This window comes from Buceros rhinoceros, unplaced genomic scaffold, assembly GCF_000710305.1.
Source record: "Buceros rhinoceros silvestris isolate BGI_N320 unplaced genomic scaffold, ASM71030v1 scaffold4699, whole genome shotgun sequence".
Taxonomy (NCBI): domain Eukaryota; kingdom Metazoa; phylum Chordata; class Aves; order Bucerotiformes; family Bucerotidae; genus Buceros; species Buceros rhinoceros.
Window position 1 is genome coordinate 1 of NW_010433126.1, and position 23,205 is coordinate 23,205.

At 37.7% G+C, this 23,205-nt stretch overlaps 1 protein-coding gene across 1 annotated transcript in view; it reads left to right on the forward strand.

The window, feature by feature from the left end:
* Positions 1–2,646: 2,646 nt before the first annotated feature.
* The window catches only part of ITFG1 (integrin alpha FG-GAP repeat containing 1), a gene marked incomplete at its 5' end in the record, with an annotated part of 73,351 nt that continues 52,792 nt past the window's right edge, over positions 2,647–23,205 (forward strand). Inside the window, 6 exons of the mRNA XM_010143992.1 lie at positions 2,647–2,719; positions 4,110–4,255; positions 5,795–5,852; positions 6,433–6,507; positions 10,095–10,189; positions 22,299–22,369. Of these exons, the coding sequence (XP_010142294.1) occupies positions 2,647–2,719; positions 4,110–4,255; positions 5,795–5,852; positions 6,433–6,507; positions 10,095–10,189; positions 22,299–22,369 (518 nt within the window). The remainder of the gene's footprint in view (positions 2,720–4,109; positions 4,256–5,794; positions 5,853–6,432; positions 6,508–10,094; positions 10,190–22,298; positions 22,370–23,205) is intronic.

Sequence of the window (23,205 nt, forward strand, 5' to 3'; positions counted from 1 at the left end):
AGGCTTTCCCGGTGGGAGCTGTCCTGGAGGTGCAGGGAGTGGAACTCGAGGTATCCTCGGCTTCTCCGAGTTACGAGTGCCTTGTTCTTCACCTTGGCTTCTGGAGCGTTGTGCTCGGCTTGGGTCTGTCTGCAGTATTGCCGTGGGCGAGCATAGCAAGCAATAAAATTATTTTCAAGACTAAAATTGACATTTGCGTTATTTCTGAGATATTTTCCTTCCTGGAAAAAGTATTTGCAACTTGCACTAAAATATGACTTCATATAGGGCAACATCTTTGTAACGTTGAATTCACGGTTGAGAAATAATCTACAGGCTTTGTTCTACAAAGCGAATGGTCACAGATTGTGTTTTCACATTTTGGGAAACGGAGATGAACATTTCACAGTTGTAAAGAGGGTAAATTGCACATTATCCTACCTTGAATGCTGTGTTAATATAAAGTGGAAGACTAGATAAATCTGTTTCACCTTTTTTATTCCTTCAATCTGAGAAGTTTTTCTCTAAGTAGTTTTGGCAAAGTGTAAGCCCATTTCCCATCAATTTGAGATATTTAAGTGTGTGACTCCTAGAAAAGGCTCTGCTGGATCATCTACTGAAAAATTAGATTTAAAGTGAATGTCAGTGATTTATTTTTTCCTTCCTTTCAAATGAATGTGTATTAAAATGTGAATAATTGAAAGTTTTAGAAACAAGGCTCATGGTTTCTTTGTTTCTGCACAGCAGCCCTTGCTTTACTTTTTGTCCTTGATACTTTCCGTAAAAGTCAGCCTGAAAACGTTATTTTTCATTATTTAAGTCTTGACAAAAAGTAGCTCAAAATGTTTACAAAATACCTTCTAAACAAAAGCTAATAGCCAATTCTAAATAAGTAGTGGAATAAACAGTAGTCAGTCCTAAATAGTGCTGGAGAAGGGATTACTGGGGGTAATACCAGTCCTGGAGGAACAGTGACCTGGAAGAAGGCCTGACCCTTAATAAGGAAATGGGGACGATGTCTTGGGCCTCTTGCTGGATTTGTATTACTGTTCTGGTCTTGAATTGCCTCAGTTAAATGAGAGTAATGTTCCATACGCTCAGATACGTGGAAGAAAAATCAGTTTGTACTCAGAGCTTGGTAAGAGAGAGTCAATTGGCTACACGTGAGAGGTGATCTGGATCCAGAACTATCTTGTTGCAAGTACAGTTCAAAATGAGCGGACCCTGGGTTTAGTAAATTTTTGACAATTTTTCATAAATATATATATTTAGAGACCATAAGGTGTCATTTCTGCATTTGAGTGGTGTAATGCCTTAGAACCTGGTATGTGGTAAATAATAAAAAAAAAAGGCAGGTGAAACAGGTGAAAGTCTTTGTGAAAGATAGCGTGAAATCCAAATTACAAGTTTTAGCAGTTAACTCACAGCTTCATTATCAAAAGCTTAACTAGCCAGCAGCCTTCTTCACCTCACTGTGTGCCAACTTTTTCAATCATCCGTGAATGCATAGTGCAGCCCCGGCTTTATTAGGTTGCCAGATGGGGCTGCGCTAGCTGCCCTTATCGGTTTTGAAAGGGCTTGTTTTCATTTACTCATTTGTTGGCACGTTCTCCTTGGCAAACACATTTATGGCAGTTGTTTGGTTTCTTTTTTCATAGCCAAAAAGCTATTTCACAGCTGTGAACTTAGCCACAGAATGGTGCTCCTGATGTGTACTGTTACTGGTAGCTTGAGTTTCGAGCTGTAGGCATATTTTTGATTAGGTAGCCTAGTTCTTGCAGTTTGGGATGCTGGATGCTATAGGTGAGTTTCTTGGAGAATGCAGAAAAGCAAATATAATAAAGGATGAGATGTCTTTAGTTGTGAAGTAGTATTTTACTTGCAGAAGTAAATGTGTGTGTACTGTGATTTACTGACTGAAAATACATTTCGTTGTTCAGGTTAATTTTTTTTCCTTCCTTGAATTTCAATTATTTGTACAACATAAAATATGGGCTTTTATTTAGATCTTCCTGAAATAATTAAATGGTAGTGGCTTTTATCATTGCCTCTAATTGAGGAAATGCGGCAGGGAACCAGGTTACTTCTGTGAGTTTCAGTTAAAGTGTTTTTGTCAGCTGACTTGGGGAAGCAGTATCAGATCATGCTGTGTCAGAGACGCTTCTAAAAGAATTCATGTGTGTTACCTGTTAAGCTTTAATTACATGTACAGAACAAGTGCCTACTACTTTTCCGCATTTAATATGTCTTAACTCCTTGTGGAAAATCTAATTTTGAGCAATATGTTAACAATAACAGAGGGAAAGGACTGATGCCGTGCCCCAGAGATGCTTGATGTTAGCATTCCTTTGAGGTGTAACTAGGTTGTGGGTCCTACCGAAGAACTGCTGCTTTTGCCTCCTTTGGAATGAGGAGGAAGTAGTCGTATGGGAAGTCTTTCAGAGTTTTTGCTAATGTGAGGAATGACTATTTCGCACACAGAATCATCTGGCTGGAAGAGACCTTTAAGATCAAGAGTCCAACCGTTCACCTTGGGCTGCCAGGGTCCCTAAACATAGCTTTTTAAATTGGGGGGGGTGGTGTGTGTGTGTATTTTTAAATGTTGGTTTTGTATATAAACAGTTTAGAATCCTCCTCTGTTATTCATCATCTTACTTGCTTTCACAGGAAATGAGTTGATTATCTTTTTGGCTGACCAAAAGGAACCCTACTTTAAGCCCCGTGTTAAGTTACCAATGAAGTGAGTATTTATATTTTTCTTGAAAGTGCATCTCTGCAGTCAGTGGGAACAAGACTAGAATTTTCTGTGCTGCTGTTACCTGTTGGACTGTGTTCAACTTGGCCTTGGAGCTCCAGTTCTTTGTTCAGTTTCATGATTAATTTCCTGATACATTTTTATTTTGATTTGTTTGGATTTTGTGGGTTAGATGACAGAATTTGTGGAGATGAGTTTTGTCATTCATGTTATTAACTAATAAGTGTGACTTTCCACCTCCTTATGGAATTTCTATGCTTTGGGTTTTTTTGTCCTCTGTCTATAATAATTTCCATTTCTTGGAATATTTTTGTAGTTGTCTTGTTCTTTCGGGACTTTATTTCCTAGTAAAGCAAACTATTATTCTGTATCATTCAGCTGAAGTCTCTTGGGCAGGTAGTATTAGTCTCTGTCCTAAGACACGTTTTCAGGAAAGTTCATCTAGTTCCTGTAGTTACTAATGGAATCTTGCTATTGTAATCTGCTGTGGAAAGAGATACGGAGAATGGTGTTCTGGTATTTCTTTGTAGAGATCTGTTCCTCTCTAAAGTTTAAATGTGGCTTTAAAAAAAGCATCAGTTTTTAATAAATGTAAAACAATCTGTGTGTTTATGTACATATATACTTATAGTTTTAATCATAATAGTATCGCAGAATGTGTCATTGCTTAGGGATAATGCTTACTAATAGTATTACGTCTATTAAAAGTTAAATAGCTGTTATGCTTCACCTTTTAGAGTTCTATATATCTTTATTTTCCTTATTGTCTTCTATCTTGGAAGGAACTAATTTACTTAGTATATTAAAATTATCTGCTTTTAATTCTTAACAGAATGATCCGTGTTTGTGTATGTGTAAAGCAGAGTCTCTGAGTAGGGAACTAAGTGGAAAAAAAAAAAAAAAAGTAGGGAGAAGTGGTAAAATGAGGCAGAAGATAGGAGGGGAGATGACATTGTCTTTAAAAAGATGTATCTGTCTGACTCCTGCTGCTTAAAGTGCCCCCGTTGCTTTATATTCTTGCTCCTGGAACGCGACCAAAAGATCCTGCGCTCTGAAACGTTTTTGAGGACGTGTTCTACAACTACTGAAGGATTTAATGAGGTCTAGATAGCATTAACAAACAGGATGTGGCTGAAGTTTAGAGTTAAAAACTTCATCCTTCCTTGGAGGAAGACAGCAGAATGCTTGATTTCAAGTTACTTTTGCAACAGATAAGGACTTTATAAAAATCCAGGTCATTGAAGGACAGTATTACGTTGGACCAATTAATGATAATTGGGATGAAAAGGAAAGCCTTTGAACATACAGTTATTTTCCGTTTCCATACACACGTTTGTATGATTGCATGTGGGGTTTTTGTTTGTTTTTATTCCAGATCTCTGGGTGTTACCATAACCAGTGTAGTTCCTGGAGATTATGATGGTGATTCACAAATGGATGTACTCCTGACCACCCGGGCACAAAATCATGGCGGAGATGAACTTTCAGTGTTTATTTTCTGGGGGCACAACCAAACACTAGGTGAGTTGCTGAGACTCGTTATTAATGCAATTATTAGACTTCTTAATAATTCAAAGTATTGTCAGAAAGTTATAACTCATTTTACAGTATAGTAATTGCTTTTACAACTGAAATAGGGACTGGCAGCTATTTGGCTTCATACTGATATATTATTGCTGTTAAACTGCGTTCAATAGTGAATGAAAGAGAACAAAGCTAAACCTCTTGCTTTATGTGGTCCTCCGCAGACATAACCAAACAATACTACAGTTTGAAGAGCTACTGCTTATGGCTTCCCCATTACACATCAGCTTTGCAAAGGTTATCTCAAAAGACTCATCTTGAATGTAAAATGCACTGAGGTCTAGTATAGATCCTGCGTTCAGCGCACAAACTGCCAAATACCATACCTGGAATTAAGAACAGTAATATAACACTCTGATTTCTGTTAAGCCAAGTGGTTTAAAGACAGTGACACACTAAAGCAGGTTTTGGGAGAGAGGTTTCTAGAGTCCCTATCACTGTGTGAATTCTTGAGGCGTCTTCTGGTTTTCATTGATTTTGCTAGTAAAGGCCTTTGGGAAGAGTTTAGAGATTGTAGAAGAACAGCGAAGCAAAAGAAGATGCTTTTAAGTCCACAAACACTACTGAAGAATAATCCCTATTATAAACAACTGTTATAAAATAGGTACAGGTGAGGCAGGTGCTGGCCTTGCATACCATTGCTTCTGGCTTTAATCAGAGGTGAAGCAACCTGGGAGAGCGCGCTGCATCAAGTGTGCAGAGAATGGGAAGTATCTGTAGTAGTGGTAAGAATATGATGGATTTGGATTAATTTATACTGGTTTGCTTCTAAATAAACAAATATTGGGAGAGGCACAAATAAGTATATGGGTCTTAGGAAAGGAGCCAGAGATTAAAAATTCGGGCAATGGTCGGTATGTAGTGGGGCTACTGGTAAGGTATGCGTTGCCTACTTGGGTAGTGGAAGTGTGACAGACAAGTCAGTAGGAGGGTACTGTCGTACCAAACGTGGAAACTGGAAGAAGAGAAACATTATAGAGAGAAGACAGAAATGGGGCTGACGTGGCAAGGAGTTTGGATTGCAAGAAGCTAAGTCTCAGAGTTGATAACCTGATCAGGACTTAAAATCCTTATTTCAAACACTCAGTATATATGATTAAGAATGTTTTTTGTAGCGAGAATACATTAAACAGAGATCTTACATACAATGTTAAATTTAGAGACTGTCTTCATCCCAGCTTTTTCAGATTTCATGTGTAGGTGATTGCAGTCATACGTAGAAATCGGTTGCACCAAGATCGATTTAGAATAGTATGTTTGAGTTTAGTGGGGATAGGAGAGTTTGCTAAAATGCTGACTCTTCTGCATAATTTCTGGAAGCCATTTAGTTAATATTCAGTGGTGGCTGATTTTAATAATTTTTTTCATCATAGAATTGATGGTTGTAAATTAATAGAAGAATAATTATGTCTTCAGTTAAATGCAAATGTCATAACATATTGGTAACTCAGTCAAATGAATATTTTCTGTTTTCAGACCTTAACCATAAAACTATGTTAAATAAGACTTTCCATGATGAGCCTCTAGTAATGGAGTAAGTATCACCTACTTTTTAAGAAACCAACATTTATAATGGTGGCTAAGAGCAACTTACCTACATTTTAATGCTGAAATTTGAAACGTATGCTCTGTAACTTTTAAGAATAGGGTGGCTTGTGTCGTGTCAACTGGTCTAACAACAAACAGATGATGAAACATAACAGTCATCTTCATGAATCATCTATATAACATCATCCCAGCAATAGTAACTAAATAGGCTTTTAATTTTTAATTTCATAACTTTGTTTTATGCAGAAAAAGAGCCATTACTTTTTGATGGATTTTGTAAAGCAAAAGCCTTACTGGCTTAGTGTGAAATGCTGAACAAAAGAGAAGGGGGGAATACAGACGCATGAAATACATAAAATGAGATGCATGGCATAGTATAAAATATTGAAAGAAGTGTAATACTAGCAGCAGCTCAGGCAAGAGCCAAAATTCAGAAAAGAGTCCATGGCTGAAAATTCTCCATTGCTTGATGGAAAAGTGCTGACCAAACACATGTTAATGTAAGAACAGTCAATTTCAGCTCCTGTAATGACTAAGGCAATACTGACATTGTTTTGCATTTTCAGCTTTAATGGAGACTTGATTCCTGATGTCTTTGGTGTCACGAGTGATTCAAGTAAGCCACAGATATTGATAGGCGGGTAAGCTAAGGGTTTGTTTGTTAGCATGAATTTTGAGAACTTATTCATTGTGCATCCACTTCTGTCCTTATTAAGGAGGCATAAGACTCATGTTAACTGGCACTGTGCAAACGTATGAATCTTTCCTCATTTCCATGTGTTTCTTTAAACATTCTGTCACTCTTCATCTAATTTTTCAAGTGTTATTTAATAGGGGAGATAGAGATTACACGAGAGCTGAGTAACAAACCCCCCTGTTATTTGACATGAGAAATAGGATAGTTGTTTCTTGTAGGACTATAGTCTCCTTTGTGCAGTGCACTTTGGTATTTATTATTATAATCTGTATTAGGGAATTCTATGCTGTACAAAAATATAAACCAAAGCTTTTAAGTAGTGTCTGTAGAATTTAAGATGTGGTTAGCTAAGTGAAGTGGAAGGTTGATAACATGAGAAGTACTACTGGAATGGATCTTATAAGGGATAGCAAAAGGAGAATGTGCAAGGGTGGGGTAATCTTAAATGAGAGCTGAATTTTTCTTTTCTATTTGGGATATTAATTGTACTGGGGAACAGTGTGCTAGACATAATGGGGAATCAAAAGCACAGGAAGTACAAAAGTGAGGGTGTTAAGGTATATATTAAGGAAAATATTTCTTACGCTTATTGGGGGAAGGGATTTATAAAGAGTCAAAGCAGTGGTGGCTTTAAGTAGCAATAGAGTGTGATGCAAGTGATGTTCTCTGTATCACATCCTTTGTGTTAAGGAGTGGCTGAGACCGCTCTGGTAAACAGAACTTCACTGAACTCTTAGGAGATGAGAGTGCAGTGAAGGGACTACATTTTGCTGTTAGTTTGTGCTAGTCCTGGAATTTCAAGAATGGGACTAGCTAGCAAATACTGGCATTAAAATTATGATTTAAATGGTTAGTAAGAACTATAAAAAGGACTATTTTTTGTTTAACTGTTTTGGGTATGAATACTGAAATCAAACCATAGCAAAAGAAGGGATCTCTACTGACTCAGGACAACCCACCTCTAAAGAAAAAGTAGAAAGTAATCGTGTTTCTGATGTTGGGCAAACTGCCGAAGAACTTTAAATCTGTCTCTTGAAGGCAGTTACATTATTGGTTAAACACTAATGGACCCTAGAGAAGGACATTTCTGTTTGATTTTCCTGATACTGCTTTTGAAGTTGAAGTCTGATAAAGAAAAGGAAAGCTTTGGCTTTTGGCAGATATTAGATTTGTGTGTTCAAGGGCGCAAATGGGTGTGACTCTGAGTTAGAAAAAAGTTTTCATTATTGAACAGGATGACTTTTTTTTTTTAGAAATATGGTTCTGTATATCTTTTCCTGTGCCTTTTGTCAGACTCAACTAGGCACACATTCAGTCTGACTTTCGTTAAGAACTTCATTGATAGTGTGGTGGGTTTGGGCATTATTTGAAAGAGAAAGAAGCCTCAGAAGAAGGATACTCGAATGAGAACTCTTGCCCTGATTTAGAGATCTTTCACGCAGTTGTCAAAGAATGTGCTCAAAAGATAGCAAAAATTACTTTTGGGTTGCAAGTTGGATTATAAACATCAAAATAAATACGTTGTAATGATTTTTTTGATGATACGAAAATGGCTCTTTTCACTTTTTGAATCTTTTCTTTTGACTGATAATGAGTAATTTCCTAGTTTTTTCAGTTATTCCTTGGAACTGGGCTTCTGTTTTCTTAGATGATTGTAACTTCAAATCAGTTGTTTGAAGAAGTTTGCATTTTCTAACTTGCTATTTTGCAGCCTTTAAATGGAACTCGATAGGATTGTTTTGAATGTTATTTAGTAACATTACCAGAAACTTGCAGCTCTGTGTGTTTCAGGAGAAGTCCAGGTGTTGGCATCACAGCTGGTTTAGGTTTGTGTGCAGTCAGTACTGAAGTTTACGTGGAAAGACAGCTTGTGTTAGGAAGTCTTCGCATTCCTGTGTGCTTTTCTGTAGCTGTTGTTTCAGAGGCCAGTTTCCACTGGAGAAATCCCTGACATCACTCTGTCTCTATGGCAACAACGTACCAGCTTCTATCCTGCACTGTCATGGCCCTTCAGCAGTGTCTCAATAAGGCTTTTCCCCCCCACACCCCAGCAGGGAGTTTAACAAATTATACCTCTTGTTTCTAACAGGCCGTTTGCTTTTCCTCAGAAGTGATACAGGGTAAATAACATTTAAACATGGAGATGGAAACTATACCCTTCTTGGCAATAGTTTTGGTCATTAATCCCAAATCAAATTTTATTACCATTTTGATTTAAATTGATGGCTTATGGAACAGAGATTTCACATTCACAAGGGTGTTTTTGAACACCTTGCACTGATGATATATTGAGGAAAATGTTGAGTTTTTGAAGACAGGGAAAAGTGGGAGAGATTTGTTTCATTTTGCTGAAGAGATCCCTTCAGTAGCATTAGGATGCAAATAAACTTACTACAGCTCAGAGTAAAACTGAGAGCTATGGTTAGCAACATAAGCAATGTCTTGTACGTGGAAAACAGCTTTATGTCATCTGCTTAGAAAAGAGTCTTTCTATTTTTAATCTAAAATGTTTTAAAATTTATACTAGAGCTGTATAACTAAGTATTTTGGCTACCTTCAAAATTGAATACATAGAAAAAAACCCTAGAGAAAATATTTAATTATTGCTTTAAGATTAAGTGATCCTTCTTAACATTTCTAAGACTTAGTTAAGATCTCTGGGCGGTAATCAGAAGCTTATTTTTTCGCTTACCATAAAATGAGTCATAGTAATATGTATGTAATGTCACTGGAATAAACAAAGTCACTCCAGGCAGTAGTAATATCGCTGTCCTGCCAGCGTATGGGGCATAATGAGACTTTTCTGACTGCATTAGCTAAGGGTTCTGAAAGTAACATATCTGATGATTCAACCACTATGACTTTTGAAGAATTTCTTGTATTTCAATGTGCTGCTAATAGGGAGATTTGCTGGCATTTCAGTCATTTTTTGAACAGAAGCCAGCAGGGCATGTATGGTTATAAATAGATTGTAAAAAGTATCACCTGCTTAGGAAATGACATAATTAGTCTGTAGTTCAACATACTGTGCGAGTTTAATTCTTGTGTTATTTTTTAAGTGACTGAAAATACTACCTGCAGCAAGCACGAACTGCTTTAACAGCATGTGATTATAACAACTTTTGCTCATCTTCATAAATCCTAAAGCAGATTTCAGCAGTAGTGGTAATAAAACTGCTTGAGGAAACCAGGGAGGACAGCGATCAGTTGAAGAGTTGAAGTCTAGGCACTAAATTTCACTTTGTGTGTGATACTTTTCTGAGTTCAAAAAAAGTTGCTTTAGTAAGATAATAAAATCTAACTGAAGACCCTGTGCTGTGAATCATCCTTCACAGAACCTTTCAAGCAATTATTCTAGTTCCTTAGAAAACCGTAAGCTAAGTAGTAATTTTAGCTTGGCATTAGGAGAACATGCTTTCTGTTGAATTTCATTTCAAGTTTCTCAGTTTTTTTTTTCTTTAGAGGTATGTTATAATGATTAACAGTCCCTAAGCACTGATAAAATGTATTGCTTTTTTTTCTTGTCCGTAGGAACTTATCATGGCATGCTGCATTGGAAACTCAAAGTAAAATGTATATACCGCACTCCCATGCATTTATAGATTTAAATAATGACTTCACTGCTGGTAAGTCATAAAAGCGTTAAATACTTCCCTGAAAATACTCACCACTAAGTATGGAGTGTGATCTATTGCAGTCTCCTTCTAATATTTTAGTAAATGTCATTGATTTTTAAGTGTTGGCTCTGGAATGTTGTATTCGGTGATTTTATGACCTTGCTAGCTCTGATTATTTTTTTTTTTATTTTACTTTAGTATCTACAGTTTGCAAATTCTGGGTTTCAGAAAATCCCTGCCAGTAGAGTTTCCTGCTTCTTGTTGACAATTTAACCAGAACCAATGCTTGTTCTGAATAATTTTGTGTTCACCCTTAAGTCGTTGTTTCATGTTCTTGGCGATGCTGTAGTCTGGTGTTCAGTTTGACGCTGAATCAGAAGCAGGGCTGCGTTTTCTTCATCTTGAGTCTGAAAACAGTTTTATAGTTCATTCAGAAGAATGTTTTCAAGACTGGGCTTAGAATTGTTTCTTGAGGTTTTCAACATGACGTCATTCTATTTTGTTGTAGTTCTATCACTCAAAATAGCATGTGAGACTTTACTCTTCTATGACTATGTGAACCACCCTCTTTAATTCACTATTCACAAATGAGTACTGGAGACAACTTTTTTCTGGTAGATAAACTGTATTTTTCCTTTGGTGGCTTTTTGGGGTGGTTTTGGGGGGTGTTTTATGTGAAATACACAATACATTTTAGCCTTCAGTTACCAGGATGAGTCTATCACTTCACACACCTGGTTCATACCTCCAGGCACATTTAAATATTGTGCTAAACTTAATTTCTTCACACACTAAATGAATTCTGCTAGATGTGCAGTGTACATTAATTCATGTATGGTAATTTTGGAAAGAGCTTATTTTTTTCTTATTTAGTAGCATGAGAGAGGAAGGAGTCTATAAATTTAATTAAGATGCTCATAAATGTTGGGGATTAAGTTAATTGCTTTAGCGCATAGTCAAACCTTAATATTCAGTTCTGGCACATTGCAGCGTGAAGCTGTCGAGTGGAAATTCCAACTGGAAAATTAAATACATGGTTGCTTACCATAATCGGTGTCATGTAATAACCAATTCTAACGCAGCTCTACAAATCCTTTAGAATTTTGTTTTAGTGGCACAGGCATCATAGATGAATATTTCAGGTAACATTTGAAGATGACTATATTGAAATCTAAACTCACAGGTAGGTAAAGGAAGGAAGTCTGAGATCCTTACATAGTTCAATCACAGATTGATCAATGTTTGCGAGAGTACACAAAAGGTTTTTATGACAGCTAACACCCTAAAGACTGTCCAGAGAGTTCCAGTTAGTGCTAGTGATACATGGAGGTTCCTCTATTCAGTAGAAATGAAAGTCAGGCCCTTTGTCTGGGGACCGCTGGGAGCATTTACAGATTCACATCTATATTCGTGTCTCAAGATGTGAATAGAAGTTTCTGTGAAGCACTCCCCATAGAAAGATCCTGACTTTCATTTCCTTCAAACAGCAAGGATATAACACCTCAGGCTGAAATATGTGTTATATTACAATAAGCTGAGGAAAATACCAAGGAAAATAACTCATTTTGGGAAGAAAAAGTGGAAAAAATATTACCATAGAATTATCTTCTTTTGCTTTTAAGATGGGAGTGGTAAATTGGTTTTTTGCTGTCTCTATTAAAATTGGCCCAACTGTGAACAAGGCATGTGTTGCTGAAAAATAATACCTTATTGGTGATACCTGATATTTCATGACTGATATCTTATTCCAAGACTGCCTGCTGCCAAAATGCAAAGTCACCAGTCATGTGGTCCTGTCTGCCCCTCTAAGGCCGTCGCCTCACATCAGCTACTGTAAGAGCTCAGGAACTGGGGCTGGTGGGGAACACAGTTCATCTTGGCTGGAGGTATTAAGCTGATCCAACTTGCCATGCAGCTTCAGGATTGCCAGAGCCAATGTAAGCGGAGAGCAAAGGGTGACTCCTCTTTTCGTAGCAGCAGTTGTAGCCTGCCTTTAACCAAGCATGAAATTGCACCTGGAGTCTGACTGTGCCTCTTGAACAAAATTCCTGTGTAGTGTTCTCATCGTGTTTCCTTTAATTGGTGTTAGTCTGTACAGAGTTGAGCAAGTGACTCGTAGGAGTAGTCGTAATAGTAGTCAGATGATATAAATTTTAAAAAAGCAAAACTAAAACCAACCTGTATGTAATTATCTGTACAGTACTCATAGTACTGTGATTCTAAATGCCCCCTGCCTAACAGGACCAAAACAAGGTGCTGATATTACTGTAGTAGGGCCACACTAGTCCTTCGACTCACTCTGTGCAGTCTGGGTACGCTTTACAGAAGACAGTGAAATGTTTCTTCTATGCTATGAAAACAGGCTGGGAGAGTTGAGCTCGTTTAGCCTGGAGAAGAGGAAGCTCTGGGGAGACCTTAGAGCGACCTTCCGGAACCTAAAGGGGATCTACAGGAAAGCTGGAGAGGAACTTTTTACAAGGGCATGTAGCAACAGAACAAGGGGTGATGGCTTTAACCTGAAAGAGGGCAGATGTAGATTAGATCTTAGGAAGAAACTCTTCACTGTAAGGATGATGAGGCACAGGAACAGGCTGCCCAGAGAAGCTGTGGATGCCCTGTCCCTGGAAGTGTTCAAGGCCAGGCTGGACGGGGCTTTGCGCAACTTGGTCTAGTGGAAGGTGTCCCTGCCCATGGCAGGGGGGTTGGAACTGGGTCATCTTCAAAGGTCCCTTCCAACTCAGACCATTCTGTGATTCTGTGTTTGTTTAGCTCTGCCCCTTGGTAGCACAGCTGGGAGGTGCAGCCTCACTACACCAGCGAAGACAGAAGCGTGATTTGTGTTGGATCATTTCTCAGCGGAGTCTGTTACTGGTTGGTTCAGGTAGAGCTAGTGAAGAGGAGAGGATTCCTGAGACCCAGGATTCACTTGCACTGCTCTTCTTGCCTTGGAACAAAACCTCATTAAGAATAGGTCCTGCTACACATTACAGTCATATTAATTAGGAGGGAGGCTTTGAAGATGCAGGGCAGTAGTCTGTGTGCTGAGAGCCTGTTGTCCGAAAGATTTAATCATCGTGATATTTGATGCTGCTGTGGTACTTCCTGACTCAAAAATTCAGTGTCTTTACTTAGAGGTAATGGTGCTATTCATGAATATGAAGATAACAGTTGTACTTAAAATGGATGCACCGATACTTGTTTACAAATAAAACCCAAACCTCCGGAATATGCTGTCTTTACTTCTGGGGGCTTTTTGAGGTTATTTTAAAGACTTTTCTCTAATATTCTGCAATGGTTTGGGGCTCTTTGTATTCTGTAACAGATGCAGCCAATTCTGTGATTTTTAGCTGGGCTATTTTTAGCAACTCTTATCATTACAAACAGCTTAGGAGATTTAAAGTGTGCTTGACATAAAAAACCATCTTCTCTGGGCTGACAATCTTTTTGCTAGTTTATTGCCTAACCTGTTTTCAACCTGCTGATATTAAACTCTCAAATCAAAGCTTTTAATTGGCATGCTTCTGTTCTGGGTGAAATGAATTGTTACGGTTTCATTATATGAGTTCATGTTCATAAGATGTTTTTAATCCCTAACAGTGCTTCATGAAAGGCTAACTGCGTAAGGATTTTATAATCCAAAAATCCACTAACCAGAAAAGATAATACTAATCTTTCCTGGTGAGATGTAAACTAGGCTGTTTCAGATCGTCATGCTGCTGCTGTTTTCAACCCAAGCATCGTCATGTAGAAGTCTCCACTTCTTACAGTTTTTAATTCAAAGCAATTTTGGGTTAGGTCAGGAATTTTATATAATCCATGCAAAAATTTGCAGTATAAAACTTTTACCAAAGGGTCTACATGTGCTTTACAGACAAAGATGATACAAATAGACACAGAAGACCATTGAAAATGTTGTATATGAAGCACGTGTTGCTCCAGGGAGAAGCATCTAGTTCACAGAATGGCTGAGAGTGGACGGGATGTCTGTTGACTGAACCTACCTACCAGCAATGTCTCTGTCGGCACATGCACTGAGACTGAAAGATGAGGAGAAAACGTGGGGAGCCTTGTTGGAACAGGGCAGTGGGCTATCTAGTAATACATGCTCCTGCTTGCCATTGGTTCTTTTTAACACCTAGCTTAAGAAAATAATCTTGAAGCTGAAAATAACAGGCTTGTCTGGAGAGATTGAGATCAGGTATATTTTATAGAGCGTGACAGTCGGGGTGAGCATCTCCAAAGCAGGCTCCTCAAGTAGGAAGTCTGTCTTACAAACATATCCTCAAACTGAAAAATTTGTTACGTGACTTATCTGTACGGTATTTAACCCTTTCGGCTTACAGTGAAGGAGGTAAAAAGGTGCTCTCCTTGCATTAGTCCACTCAAAGTAAAAAGTAACTCAGTCTTTCTCAGGAATGTGTTTCAGGTGCATTAGTCAAGAGATGGAGGGAACACTGTATAATTGAGAAAACACTATTTGCAATACAGCGTTATACTGGAGAGTTTACAACTGAAATACTTCACCCATGGAGAGAAGGATCTGTAGCTGGAAACTAAGGCCAAGATAAAGACCACCCAGAAATGGTCTGTATTAGCACACATCTCTGCATCGTCTGCTTAAAGCTAGACGATAGACAAACGTGTTTTGATAATTCCACTGCTGATTTGCATCACAGTCAGCGTTTTCAGGTAAATACTTTGGACCAAGCTGACGTTTGAATTTTGTATGGGTCACTAGGTGAACACTTACTCGACTGTCTTAAGCTCTCATAGGTGTATCGAGTGCTTCATCTAAATTTTTAGGGGAGCAATTACTTTGCTATGTGTCATTTTTTTCCTAATTAGTTAACTTGATTGTTTTATTGAAAACATCTTAAAATGTCAGGTGTTCTTCTAGGGCTAATACTGTCTTTCTCAGCCAAAATTGCAGTACTTAATTACTTGGACATGAAGGAATATTCATAAACAATAAATTCACTTGAAGCTTAATTCTTCGACCAAGAAATCAGGCTGTGACCCTGCAAATATTTTTAAAATGTTCAGGTGTATTAGACAAACTACCTGACTCTGAATCATACTGTAACCACACTGTACATCTGTTAGGGTGTTCTTGAATGCTGTGGATTGTGATTCCAAATTCTGGAAATACTGCTTTTACGACCTGTCTTGTGTTGAACACTAGCACATGATGTGTATAATTGCAGCTATTTCTGGAACTTTTTAGATAAAATGAAGGAAAAATCATAAATTTGATTTTGGGAAAAATGAAGCGGAAAAGATCATTAGTCAGAAACAGCTTGCTATAAGCTAATTGCTAGTCTCTTTACTGATTTCTGACGGTTAATTTTCTTACGTTGTTTTGCTTTGGGAATCTAGAAACATAATGTGCCAGAGCATTTACAATGTGCTTTCTTTTTGATTCCCGCTTCTTAGTTTAAATGTAGACGGTTTTCTTCTTGAAAACCAACCATTCAAATCACAGGTGAGATTTCCAGTTAAACCGGGATTGTGAAGTCACTGGACTGCTTGATGTCAGACTCTGACTGTATTTTTGGTGAGTTTCCTCTTGAAGGAAGCTGGTAGCCTCTCTGCATATAGTATTATTATCAAAGCTTATTTTATGCAGTAGATCTGCATTTATTCTCTGTTAGTAATGCCGTGTCACTGTCTCATTCCTTGAACGGGTACATTTTTAAATTTCTTAACTGTTTTAAACTCTGATAAACAGAGCTTACCTGAGAGTTTATAGCAAATAATGGAGGCAAAATTATGTACAAGATACGCATGATATAATCTCAAAGACCTCCATCTATGTCTGTAAAGTGTTCTGTTTAGTTTTTATTATTTGTACTACTTACAGATTGATCTCTAGTTAAAACTGCTCTGTGTGACATGATCTCCTGTAAGCTCTGGTCCTCCGCTTGTTCCTGCACAGTGTTCAATACCACAGGAAGTTCACAGTGGAAGATGAGACCAGTTGCTTAAATTAGCTGCATCTACTCCTGCCGCTGAGACAGATTGATACTCTTACCAATACCACTTCTCTTACTCATAGCTTACCACATGAAGAGAACGGAAGAATGAGCAGAGATCTTTAGAGAAAAGGAGCGGCTATTTTAATTTTTCCTAATCTCTCTTAAAGAAACCATGACCTGTGCTATGTGCTTAGCAGTTTCAATTTTAAAATTGCTATTGTGAAGTGTCTCAGAAGATACTCCTTTTGAAAGTTTTGATTATATACCGATGTAATTATGTACACCCGGGGATACTAATATGATGTTTTAATGGGAATCAATAACTTAATATAGGTGATAAGTAAATTGGTTCTGCCCCAAACAGCATTTTGTTGAGAAAGCATGAATGTGAAAACGGCTTCTGAAAGCACTTGGGACACTGAGGGGTCAGCTTCTATTGCTTGGTACAATATTGTTGTCCTTATTCTGAAAACGAACATCATTTTCTGTCTAAAAACTCATGTTTGAAGTGCTGAAAAACAGAGAAATACTCCCACCTGCTCTGCATATTCCAAAGCATAACTATCTGGCATAAATCTAATTTTTAAATTTTCCATTTAAGTGATGCTTTTAATACATATGGATTTTTTCTGTAGTAATTTTTAATAATGAAAAGCAATTTTTGTGCTTAATTATATTGTTTATAATTGTTGATCATCTGCTTTACTAAATAGTTCCAGTAAACTCTTATTAAATTTTGAAAGACCCATTTGAAAAGCAGATTAAATTCTACTTTTATTATTATAATTACCTCTTTTATTATAAGCACATTCTGTAAAAATTTGCAAACTAAAATTAGCTTGTTTGGAACATATGAAGTCCTTTTGTTTTCCTTGAATTTTTCAGAGGAGGACGTTACTGGAAGGAGTAGTTCCTTAACTTACTGTTTAATGTAACTAGCACCAAAAATTTATGACAAGTTAATTGCAAACTCCTTTGCACTGGTGCTTGTACTCGTACCTGTATTGTAAAAGCTGAATTGCTGTAGCTCGGCAGTAGGTGTGTTCCACTGCTCTAACGCAGCCCTGGTACCAACCTGACAAACATCTGGATACCAAGCGATAGAGGGTTTCTCCACCTGAATGACGTACGAACTGAAGCACAAAATATGTCAGGTTTGGTTTTCTTACATTGATACATAACTTTTTTGTATAAAATTAGGTTTGTGCATATTAAATATTCTACAACTAAAGTTGTATGAGTACAACTAAAAAAATTGTAAAGAACATTTTTAGTTCTGTTTCTTAATGCTTCTGGTTTTCCAACAGCTGGGTCAATCTGTAAGGTAAATAGAGGAAAAATTGTGATGTAAATAGAGGAAAGTTACCTTTACCGGTCCTTAGGCTTTATGGCATTTGGTGATTTTAGTACAGTTGTCACTGTGTCCGTTCTGTCAACGCACTAAAGCAGAGGTTTTCAGTTCAGCACATGATTTAATATACCCATATACAAAAGCAGGCATGTTCGTATCCACAAAGAACTTGTAGTGAAAGAACACGCACAGGTGCCTGTTATTCCTCATAAAAAAACATGGTTTAGGCATATTTGGACTATACATGTCGATGTTCTAATTGGGCAGTAACTTGTGCGTTTTGATAGGTTTTAAAACTGGGTGCTTTTTTCTTTCATTAACTTCTGAAGTAAGTGTGAAATCAAGTAGTAACTTAATGTTGCTTATGCCCTGGTGGTTTCTGAAGACAACTGTAAAAGCTGAGGATTTTAATTTTGAAATAAAGCCCTCTGACATTAAACAGAAAGGTCAAACCAGTCATTAGTGAAATGAAGACTCCTTCTATAAATAGTACCGGTTTTATAACACTCAAAAGTGAAGGAAAACAACAAAGATAATGGGAAGTGAACTTGAGCAGATTCTGTACAGTTAGATTTTACTGCAAATTCCTTCTAGTCCTAATAAGAACAAGCTGTGTTTGGAGATAGGGTTTGTAGTGCTGTGTGCTTTAATTAGTAAGATCGTCTGCAGTTTTCCATTTGGGTTGGAGTTCTTCTAAGCTCTCTACGTGCCTCCACACTGAACTTTTTCTAACCTTCAGTTGAACTTGCTTAGCCACTTTCACAGGCGGAAGTTGTAGTGGAGCTGGGTGGGTATTTGATAACTTAGCACAACTTTTTTCTTAGTGACCTAGAACTTCCTTTTGAAACATCCTTCCTGAAAGATAGCAAGGTCTCTTTGCTTTTGCTGTTTTGGTTGAAAAATCCATCTGAATGTAGCCAATTTGAAACAGGTTTTAGAAGTATCAGCTGGGGTGTTTTTGATGATGATGTTGTCTTCCTTAATTGCTACTACTGCCTTTCTAAAACAGGCATCAGCAGTGAACAAGCCATAGAGGGGGATTATGGAAGCCTTCCCTTCCGCTGTGGCTTTGGACTATTGCCAGTGTTTGACTGCTTAACTGAGAGCAGGAGGCAAAAGGCAGAGATGAACGCAGGAAGTGAGAATAGAGGTTGGTAGGTGAGGAAGAAATCTATGCTGAAGGTAAGGAATTTAGATGGAAACGGTGAGGAGAAAACACTGGATGAATTTCTGCAGGAAGAGTCCGACAGATGGAATGAGAGGAGAACCAACCTAATGGTGGGTGGAATAAGAGAAGCGTAGTTGCCTAAGACTGCGTTGAGAGGAGTCCGGGATTGTCTGAAGAACACCACGGGATAAGGATCAGAGATGGACTGCTGTTGGGTGTAGAGCTGCTTGGTTCCATTCGTTGTATTTAATGCTACATTCCTCAAGCTTGGACAAAGAAGAGACATGGGAGGATGTGATGAGGAACGAAGGGCAAATGTACTAACTTTCCAGAGAAGCTGTTGTGGGCTGGGAGGCAGTCAGTGCAAAACAGGCACGTTGTTGAATTTCATCATCTTTAAGCTGCTGTAGAGAGCCACATTCAGCACTGATCTCTTGCGAACCAAAGACCTGTGTGGTAGCTTGCCTCCTCTGAAAACGCGCCTCTATTCCCCTACTCGCAATACGGGGAACGAGTGTTCACGTGAAAATACCTGGTTTGTACAGCCGCTGAACAAAGACTTCAAATTCTTCAGCACCTCCATTTTTAACACAGTAAACATTTTAGATGTTTTAAATTAACATTTTTCCATTAGCTCTTTGTAGTTTGACTTGCATTTAGTATCCTGATTTATTCCTCCTACACTGCAGATAGCTAAATGCATTATTTGATTTTATTAAGTTGTGTGACGTCTCAGCCACATCCTTGGTTTTTTTCCTCACGAAGTTTAATGTTCATTTTAAAGCTACTTTTTATTCTGGTCCTAACATCTGGGATTTTATGTGCCTGTGTTCCTTGCCTTCCTGTATTATTTCAATTCCCAGTGTAGTCATGTTTCTGAATATTTCTATGCACTTCTTAGGAAATCAGATTAATTGAGGAGGCAAAAACAACTAATATAACACGCTTCGGTCTAAGAATGGGAAAAAATTTTCGATGAATAAGAAAAATCTGTCTTTATTACATGCTTCTACAAAATAGGTGTATGTACGTAATACACAGTAGCCATACAGACCCTGTTACGAGTCATTCACTAATCCTTGAGTAACTTGGTAATGGCCGTGTCTCAAATTAGGGTTAGTATTCTTTGCAGTTTACTTGGCTGCTGTTGTTGCCCAGTTGTGTTCAGTGCCTGACTCTGGCCTGTTGGAACGCTTGTCTGGGAGAACAATATGGAATCTCTTTGGAGTCAGACGTGGCCATTATGCCCTCTGAGGAGCTGTAACGGATAAATTTATTCTGTAATGCTCAAATTAAAAAGAAAGATATATTACTCAGTTCAATTTGTAGTTGTGCCTATAGGAGTTCCCATTAAGCTGTTAAGGATGTATATTTCTCATTATTCTGAAAGTTCTGCTGTAAGGATGCTATAGGTTGTACTGCGTTTGCCCATTGAAGAGAAGATTTTATTTCTTTTTTTATTGAAGTTGTCATCGTATACTGTGTTAGTATAGAGTTTTAAATTAAAAATAATTATTAAATGAAATTCCATTGCAGGTGAAATCAATTGGGAAATAGTGCTGGTTAATTTTTGCTGGGTTTATTTTTAATGAACTTTGTTTCAATCTTAAATTACTTAGAGCTAAGGAATTTTAATACCCCCCCATAATTCATAGCTGCCTTTTGTATGTTTTTTTTCCCCATAATAGAAGTGTAAGTATTGCTTAAAACCTTGAAGCATTTATTTATCCTAGTAATAACCAGCTGTTCAGAGCTGAATTTCTCGCACAGTACTTCTGGGTGAGTTACGTTGTGTTGGCAGCTAGGCCGTTTTGCCCAGTTCTGGGACAGAGTCACAAAACACGTATAAACAGAGCATCCGCAGCGGGAACGCCGAGGCAACGCTCCCCGAGATCTCTCCTTGCGCAGACTGACTAGCAGTTGAAGGAAGGAGGTGAGCGTGACTCCCGAGGCAGAGCTGGTGGGAGAGCAGTCAGAGCGCAGGTGATGCGACCTGCCCGGTTTGCTGATCAGATGCTGGTTGTTTGCTGTGCATGTAAACGGAGCACTTGAGGAGTCTGTTGTGACACAATCCGCATGCGGCACAGCCCGGAACTGGCTGCAGACTGCACTACAAATTACAGCGTGGCTGTACCACAGCCCTACTGAAATACTGATTTGAACCTCAAAAACTCTTTTCAGATTCAGTGGCGTTTTGGCCTCTAGAGAAGTGAGTGGAGGCTTCTGTTGTTCCTTGTTTCTCTTTTTTTTCCCTGTGAATGTATTAGATTTTTAAAATATTTTTTCGGGTTTATATCTGACAGTAGGTAACAATACTGCACAAAATCCCTTCCGCATACAAAGTTAAAATTTGAAAGTGTATATGTTTTCTAGCTTACGTCTATGACATCTTCAGATTTTTTCCATTATTTTTGCCTCTTGCCTTCAAGAAATACTGAAGTATCCAAATATTCATTCCAATGATGCACACTATCATGCTTTCATTTGTATGCTCTAAAGGAAATTGCCATTTCGTGGATTCAGCAGAATAAAATTAAATAGCACAACTTTCAAGCTGGGGGGGCACAGGGAGAATTCTGAAAGCAACATTTTTATTGTATTTGTGTGTAGGTGGGTTTTTTGGTTTAGGATTTTGCTGGTTGGTTGGTGTGGTGGGTTTTGGTTTGGTTTGGGGGTTTTCCCCAGATGACAATACCCCTTATGCCATTTTAAATTCCCTGAACAGCACTCCACGTGCTTATTCACTAAACCACCTCAGGATTAATATTCTCTTTTTTTCATCAATTTTTTTCTGCCTACAAAGTAACCATTGTGTTCTAACTCAAACAGTGGTATTCTAAATTGTGTGGGAGAAGGAGAACAATGAGAAAGAAAACAAATGCTTACATCTAAAAGAGTAGTTTTCTTAAAATCTGGACGTCTTGACACTGGACCTCAACTTGTTTTCCTCTTAACACCCCCTCCATTTTTTAAATTTCCTTCATAAAGCTTTTTCTTGCCATTTTCCTAATTTGGTTGCTTTCCTAAATGGCAATAAATAAGCTCCTCTTTAAGTAGACGTCATCAGATACGTCCTCTGCAGCACTCTTTTGCACTGTTTTGGTGTTTAAGAGTATTTCAGTGTAAAGGAAGCCTGAAATATTTCTGTCTCCTTTTCTCCTGTCAAAGGTATATCTGTTGCTTAATTCAACAAATCCAAAATAAAAGGATGGTTGGTAGGTTTATATTTTTAATTTTGACTTGATAAAAATGTAACCGTGTGTATTTTTTTTCATAGCTTTGAGGTCTTTGTCTTTAGGAAACATTCTTCAGTGTGCATATACGACACCCGCCACTTAATAGATAATGGGAGGCTATCTTAATTTATGTATAAACTGTACAAATGCAGGGTTTGAGTGCAGGAGGTATATTTATTTATACAGAAGAGTATGAGGGATGAAAATAGTTTTGGGGTTTTTTGTTTTTTAATCTATCTCGCTTAATATAGACATCTGTGTATCACTGGAATATAACATAACTTATATAGGATATGTATTTTTAAGTAAATCCTGTGTCTTGAGGGATCAGATGTTTGTGTGTGCAGTCTAATGTTAAATATTTTTTCTCTTACATTTTTCCTTGCAGATTTATTCCTTACGACATCACCAAATCCACAAAACACAAAAAACATACAGTTTGAGACATGGGTAAATAAGGTAAGAGAGAGAAGTCTAAAGAACCATTCTGTTAAAACAGACGACTTTAAAAAAAGTCATCTGGTATTCCTTGTTTCAGGAATAAGTGGAACCAGTGTTGAAGCACTAACTGCATTATTGCTTTTAGACTGCAGAATATCAGTGGAGATTTTTACTCACAATAAATTCCTCTGTGGATTTTTTTTACCATGACTACTAAGTAAATCAATCAGACTTCCTTCGTATAGGTTGTTTATTTTTTTTTTACTCTTGCTGTCGCAAAGATTTAATTTCTTTAAGCTTTCTTAGAACTATGACTTCAGTAAGATTGTCTGTGGCTTGGGTAAGATTTTGTGGGGCAGAGGTTCAAAATCGCACTTCTAACCGTTACAATATGTATGCACGTTACCGTGAGAAAATCCTGAGTCCCATGTGAACCAAATATCACAAATGCAGTTCAAAGCTGAGGAGAAATAGGTCAGTGGGTTATTTTTAATCACTGAGATTCTGCTTTTGTATTGCCTAACCTGGCCAGGGTCAGTGAAGAGCCTCATTGTTAATAACTGCTAATGAAATTAGTTAATTCGAAACTTAAATGTTTCCTTTATTCTAAACCCAGTATCCAAAAGGAGTATAGTTAAGAGTCTTAGCATGGGCATGTGTATGTTTAAAAGTTCACTTTTTTGTTACAATAGGAAGTGCTTAATGTGTTCCTTACTAGTTAAGGAATCAGTTTTTGAGGCTTATCTACCTGAAAATAATTATCCATCATGTTACAGTAGGATGTGGCCATCTTCAACCAGCTCCTGAACTGAAAAAGTAAAAAAAAAAAAAAAAAAAAAAAAAAAAAAAAAAAC